General features: G+C 32.2%; 1 protein-coding gene across 2 annotated transcripts; it reads right to left on the bottom strand.

Annotated features, from left to right (window-relative positions):
* Nucleotides 1-1247: 1247 nt before the first annotated feature.
* LOC107490423 (aluminum-activated malate transporter 9) lies at nucleotides 1248-6418 on the bottom strand. Of its 2 annotated transcripts, none has more exons than XM_016111204.3 (6): nucleotides 5741-6418; nucleotides 4359-4496; nucleotides 3715-3984; nucleotides 3452-3588; nucleotides 3215-3361; nucleotides 1248-2040 (listed from the first exon to the last, which is right to left on the bottom strand). In XM_016111204.3, the coding sequence occupies exons 1-6, from the start codon at nucleotides 6135-6137 to the stop codon at nucleotides 1372-1374; spliced, it is 1758 nt and encodes a 585-aa protein (XP_015966690.1). In that variant the 5' UTR covers nucleotides 6138-6418; the 3' UTR covers nucleotides 1248-1371. The 2 variants fall into 2 exon arrangements, with proteins under 2 accessions (XP_015966690.1, XP_015966691.3); XM_016111205.3 differs by lacking the exon at nucleotides 5741-6418 and adding an exon at nucleotides 4691-4787.
* Nucleotides 6419-6713: the final 295 nt, after the last annotated feature.

Consider the following 6713-nt stretch of genomic DNA (forward strand, 5'->3'; position numbering starts at 1 on the left):
TTCCCTCTCTTAATCCCTTCTAATTCATCAAACCATCAACATCACAGCTTGAATAGCTTAGAGCATGAGATTTTCTTCACATACCATTGAGAATTGATTGCAAAATTTATTCTCTTAACTATCCTTTATCATCTTTTTCATATTTTCTACCTGCATCATCATCTTTATTTTATTTCACAACTACTCTTTTTTACCTTCTTTATCTTCTATATTTATTTTATATTTCATTTGTTGTAGTGCACTTTTGTATGTTATACACTTTATCATTATTTTTGTTTAATTTTATAAACTTGTTTGCTTTTTATTATAGTTTATAATNTAATATTTAAGATAATATTTTATATAATATTAATATGTTATAATTTTAAATTTTGTAATATAAAAATTATTAAAATGATAATATTAAAAGCTTAATATAATCTTTATCCTTTTGATAATTTTACATTTATAAATGATTTTGATTATTGTTATCCAAACAACTATCAATTATAATTACTTTTGAATTAAAGTATCCAAATATAAACCATCTTAAAACAAACTGAATCTTAATAAAAATCAATTCTAGTAGAATCAAGTTGAACTCAACCTCAATTTACAAAAACTAAACCAAACACACACTTAATTTGTCAAATAAATAGGATATAACAAATATCTTGATTGCATTGTTTATTACTTCAAACTTAAAAAAAAAATTCCTAAATTTTGGTCTCTATTTCACTTTGGGAGCTATACGCTATATGTTAGATTCATCTTTTCAAAATAAAAAAGTTATGCCAACGAATTAATATTAAGTTTTAATAACTTTCAAGAAATCAATAATCATGTTGTTTTAATTTCGTAATCTTGTCAAAACACATTTTTCCTAAATTTAAAGTGAAACACAATTTATATTTCTATTCTTATTAGTTTTAATATTTTGAATTTTTTTTGGATTCAAACATAATTTTTTTATTAACATTTATATTTTAAATGAAATTTAAGAAATGTCCACATGCTTATTTGCTCATATTTCACTTATGGGGAAATACTTGAATGTATTTCACTAGCAAACCAATATAATATAAGGTAAATTAATGAAAAAAAAAGTAAATAATTGAATATTTTTTAAATAAATAAAAAACATTTCTGGTAACTTTTTCATAAATAAAATATAAAATTTGACAAATTAAAAGGAATATAGTATAATTTGACTTTTTAAGTTACAGAGAAAACGCTTTGTAAAAATGCCTAAAATCGCACCAGAAATATCTGACAATCACTTGACAGTTTCATTACAATAGTTATGTGACAAAATTTTGTGCAAGTAAACATTATTACCCAAGTAAAGATGCTTAACAAGAATGTTAAAAACTTAGAATCATTGATACTGTCTCAATCCTTAGATATGAAACAATCAAACATCCTTGTCCAGCAACCACTTCTCACATGTTCTTGCTCAAGAGGGTCCTTAAAGTTTGCTTTCTCACCTAACTCTTCAAATGAATCCACAAGGTTCTGGAGCCTTGCCACAAACTCAATCAAGAGGGATGTAAATGTTGCTAGAGACAGTGAACTAGCACTTTCATATGTCCTTGATTCCTCCTCTTTAAACACTACATCTGTCTTAAAGGAAATATGAGCAGGCCAGGAAGGCTGTTTCTTGTATATGTTTTCTTCAACGAAACCTGGTGGTTGGGCCGCAGTTTGTTCATCCCAATTTTTTGGAACGTTAACTGATCTTAGGTCGAGGACAGCTTCGCTGAGAGACTTGTACTCCAAGAAACGTCTTTCATCGTCCATGTTTGAGAAATCTTGTTGTTCGCCCTTTGGTCTTGGCCGGTTTCCAATCTCCCAGCTCTCAGAATTTACAAGGATGAAAGACTTCTTATCAATCTTCTGTTGCAGTTCTTCTGCTGCCTCGTGTACTTCAAACAAAATGTCGTCCTGACCCAGTTTCTCCATCTTTTGAACTTTGTTTCCAAGTTCCCGAAGCACTTTTGCTGCTTCAGCGCCTACCTTCTTCAGCTCACTTTGGAAAACTTGCCTCTTCTCAGGTGGAGCCTGATAACCGAAAAGGAACCTTAATGACTATTAGAATCATTAGCATATCGTATTTATTATTTTGATTTGTTTAGCATCGATAAATACCTTGTATCATATTTCATACAATTCAGATACAAACGTTTATCCTCCATTCTCTATTCTGGTTTCTAACAATAACATTTATGTAATTCAGAAAAGAAAACAAAAATCTTGATATTGAAAATGAAATTTTGCGAGCTATTTAACAATTAGAAGCTTTCAATATCCCCCCAAGAGGGAAAAGTCCATAACATAGTGAGTAAAGGAAGCATCAAAGGAAATCTAACTTCCATGTGTCAGAATCAGAATTTTTCAATGCAGACCTCTCATTCCAGTTAAGTTACTCATGCGTGCAAATGATATTATATCGTTGACACAAATGTCAAGTACTCGAGTATATTCTCAAGTGAGGAAACGGGTATCAACCTTACAGTATGGTAGTTACTAGTTAGTATGATTAAGGAAACATAAACTCAGGAATAAAAGCAACACTTGGTCTAACTGAAAATACATATGGGACAAAAATGATTTTTTCTTCTGAGAGGTTTTAACAGAGACCAGGCTTAGGCATACCAATTGTTAGTGCTCGGTGGCAATCATGTATAATGCTTGCCCATCTTAGGTTTAAGCTTGTTTCATGAAACAAAAAATGATATATTGTTTGAAATAATTTGGAAAAAAAAATGAACTAGCAAATTGCCGTTGTGAAGACTTAATTTTGATGTGCAGAAGCAAAATCCTATACCTTACAAACCATAGTCATAATTAGGAATCCTAAAGATTAAGACTAACGCAGTGCTATTAACTTAGCACAATAACACTGCAAAGGGAGCCTTACTAGCTAAATCAGCAAGTGATTCAATAGATTTTCAATCCCACTTAACTAATCAGAAACTCTCAATGGAATCAATTGTTTTGGGAAAAGAAAATAACGGTATGCTTGATTAGGGGGTAAAAATGGGGTAGAAAGTTTCATGAAAAAGTTTGATGTGTAACAATTATCAGCCTATTATTACACTCCAACCAAACATACCCTAAACTGAAAGAAGTAAATCATGAATATGAAAGAGCATTAAAATTGTAGAAAAGAAACATTAAAAAATAAAGGAAACACTCACAGGCTCTATAACAGAATTTGGCAGTTAAGAAGTACCTGTATTTCAGAAAGTATACATCCATGCATAGCCATGACCATAAACGCACAATGCCTTAATGCTCCACCTACTTTCACATAATTATGCCAAGGATATTTAAACATTCTGTAGCGACCATGAGGTGGCTCCCAAACAGCAAAACCTAACTTCAATCAACAATATGTTACTATGAGTAATGAAGATTACCAATTATACTTTGATTAAACAGAGACGGTAAACTGAAGTAAACGTGATACCAGTGCTTCCTCTTGGCTCGAAGATTCAACAGCCGATCTGTAGCCGCTGTAAAGCGGGTCATCAGAAGCTTGGTAGGTAAGAATTTTTGAGGGTATTCTCTCATACTCAACACAATTAAGGTAGTTATTGACAACACCTGAAAAACAAGCCTAAAGAAAGTTATTCAACCCAAGAAATAACATTATGATTTATGAAGCAGCAAACCTATGTAGTAGCAATGAAAAGTTCAATGTGAAATCAAGAAAATGTTGTAGAGAGGAACCTTCCAAAGATTTCGCGACCCCCATGAAATTCTTCCCCACAAGATTATGCAGATCCTCACCAGCCCAGATTGGAAATATACATACATTTACTCCAACAGATACAGCAGCACCAATCGCAATGAGCAGAAACCTGTTTATAGACGTCTGAACAAACTCTCCAGTTCGATATCCGGATACAATGATGTAGCAAAATGTGATCAAGAACACACGGAAACCATATTCATAAGCCTTCAATGTCGGGTATAGTTTAGCATAGGTAGCACAAAATCCTATATCAATCACACATCATGTCATTAGTATTAGAAATATAACTATTCACATGTCCTTTTTATATCATCTTATGCTTTTTGAAAAGTAATTCCAATACATGATATCAGAGTTTTTATGACTTAAATGTTTAGAGTTCGATTCTTGTTGACCCCAAAAGAAAGAATTTTAATACAAGGCCAACAAAAAGATAAAGAAAGCATATGAAAAAAAAATTCACTCAAAACCTAAAAGACGCATGAGAGGAAGGTTATAAAAATGATCATTCGTGTGTCTCTTCCTGTCAACTTAAGTTTTTGGGAAAAATAATTTCATAACAATCAAAGATAATCAATAACATAAGCAAATAGAAGCTACTATTGGAATATTATGCTACCTGCAATGAAGATGCTGATAATAGTATAAAGAACTTGCCAGTCACCACCCAATCTTGTTAATTCTCCTATTCCCAAAGCAAGTCCTCCAGCTGACAAAGTCCCAAGTCCTCTGTTAAGCCCTTTGCTAAGAGTTGCACCTGCAGAGAAGAGCATGCAAACTTGTTAAGCAAATCATATTCTTTAATCAATGATTTCTGAACCTAGCTTAATGAAGAAGTACGGAATTTGGAATATGCAGCAGAGAAATTTAATTTATAGACTCTGGTAAAATATGTTAATAACCATAACATCTACAACATTAAAAAGGAGGGGCATTTATGCAATAACTAACCCATGAAAGTTCTAAATAACATAAATTTAGACCAGAAAGACATGTCAACTTAATCTGTTGATCACAATGTTTACTAAAGGCAATTTTATGTGAGTTTCTTTTTTATAATATTTAAAAAAATAATCATGATATATTCATGGGCCAACCAACACATGAACACATTATTAATGAACAGTGATTCTGGCCCCAGTACCAAATTATTATGACATGTACATTTAAGCTATCTCAAAAGAAAAATGCCAGAAAAAATCATTTTTGTCAAAATCTCATTTGATAAAATAGTTTGACATATTTATCATGAATTTATTTTGAATAATACACTAAAAAGTATGACACTTTTATTAATTATTCCCAACACTAATACTGTTAATTTATTTTATCAAATGCGTATACTTAAGTTCCATGAAAAGTTAGTTGTAGCTTTTTTAATTTTAACTTTTTTTTTCATTTGATACCGAGTGGCATCTGCCCCACCGACCAAACTTATTCTCAACTACCAAGACTTATAACAAAAGAGCTTAATTTTGATCTGATAACTTCAATCAATTTAAACTGTTGATGTTTGTATAAATTCTCTTCACACATTATACGAAAATTAAATTGGAATAATGTGTTTTTTTTAGCATTACGTTGTTGAAAGATTTTCTATCCAACAGTTTTTATTGTCAGTTGATTAGATTTTAACTTTGATGTAAAATATCTTAAGCAGTAGTACAATCACATATGTTATTTTTGATAATTATTTATAAAGTCAAAAAATATCATATAAAATTGTTTTCTATTGAACATTAAATTAAATTCCAATTTAAATACTAAATTCTTAATATATTAAATTATTTAAAAAAATATATTTATAACTTCTACCTTTAGAGAGTCTTCCTGTAAAGTTAATAATCGAAACCGTAATAATTTAATCAAACATATCAAATTATTTAATCGATAACAATTTTACCTGAACACACATGCACATGAGTTTTCGGCTTTCACTATTGGCTAAATTGACTGCATGTTAGGAGAAGAAGAAGGAGAAGAGGGTAAAGAAAACGTCACCAATGCTGAATTCGAAGACGACAACGACGGTGAGAATGGCCCAAACGGAGTAGCGACTAACACTTTCAAATGGTTCCTTCAGAAATATGAGAAGCGATATGAGAACCAAAGCCAGTCCCATCTTCGCGGAGAATATAAACTTCCTTGGATCCGAACACCCCATCTCCCACGCCCTCGCCGCCACCTGCTTCGCCATCTTCCAACCCTCCACGATCCCGTCCGAGCACCGCCTCCACCACCACCTCCCCGTCAGCCGCTCCTCCTCCTCGTCGGATTCCACCAGCGGGTCCCCAATCTGTGAATAGCCATACACGTTCCTCGACGACAGCAGCCTCTCCTTCTTCTCCCTGAAGCTGTAATGGAACGAACCCATCTTCGGCACCCCCCTCGAACCCATTTTCTTTTGATCGGATCCAATCGTTAGGGTTTCGAATTTGGATTTGGAGGGAGAGAGTGTGGTTTGTGAAGAGTGTTTGTATGTCAGTGAGAGTCCCAAAGGAGAAATTAAACGACGTCGTTGTTTGTTTTGATTTGATCGGAAATCGTGCGAAGCAGTTAGCAGTTAGCGCCAAGCAGGATCGTGTGTCTCAAGCATGATTCATGAACGTGTATATAATGAATCATGATAGATAGATAGATAGATAGATAGAAATAGATTCCATTATGATCTGGATCTTCTTCAATACGCTTTTATTTTCTTACATGTATTATTGGTTTCAGAATATTCTATAATTGGTTTTTATCGTGCACAAGAAACCAAAGAAAATGATTTTGTTTGAATTGAAAAATGATATATTTTTTGGGTTATTTTTTTAGATATTGAAAAAAGTTTAGTGTAATGTTTTAATATTGAAATTAGGATGTTTTACAAAATTTTTGGAGCTGTAAAATTTACAAAAGACGAATTATTAAAGCATAATTTTTTTTAATCATCAATAATGATACGTAGGCGCGAATTTCATTTTTAAATATT

Source organism: Arachis duranensis, chromosome 5 (assembly GCF_000817695.3).
Source record: "Arachis duranensis cultivar V14167 chromosome 5, aradu.V14167.gnm2.J7QH, whole genome shotgun sequence".
Classification (NCBI taxonomy): domain Eukaryota; kingdom Viridiplantae; phylum Streptophyta; class Magnoliopsida; order Fabales; family Fabaceae; genus Arachis; species Arachis duranensis.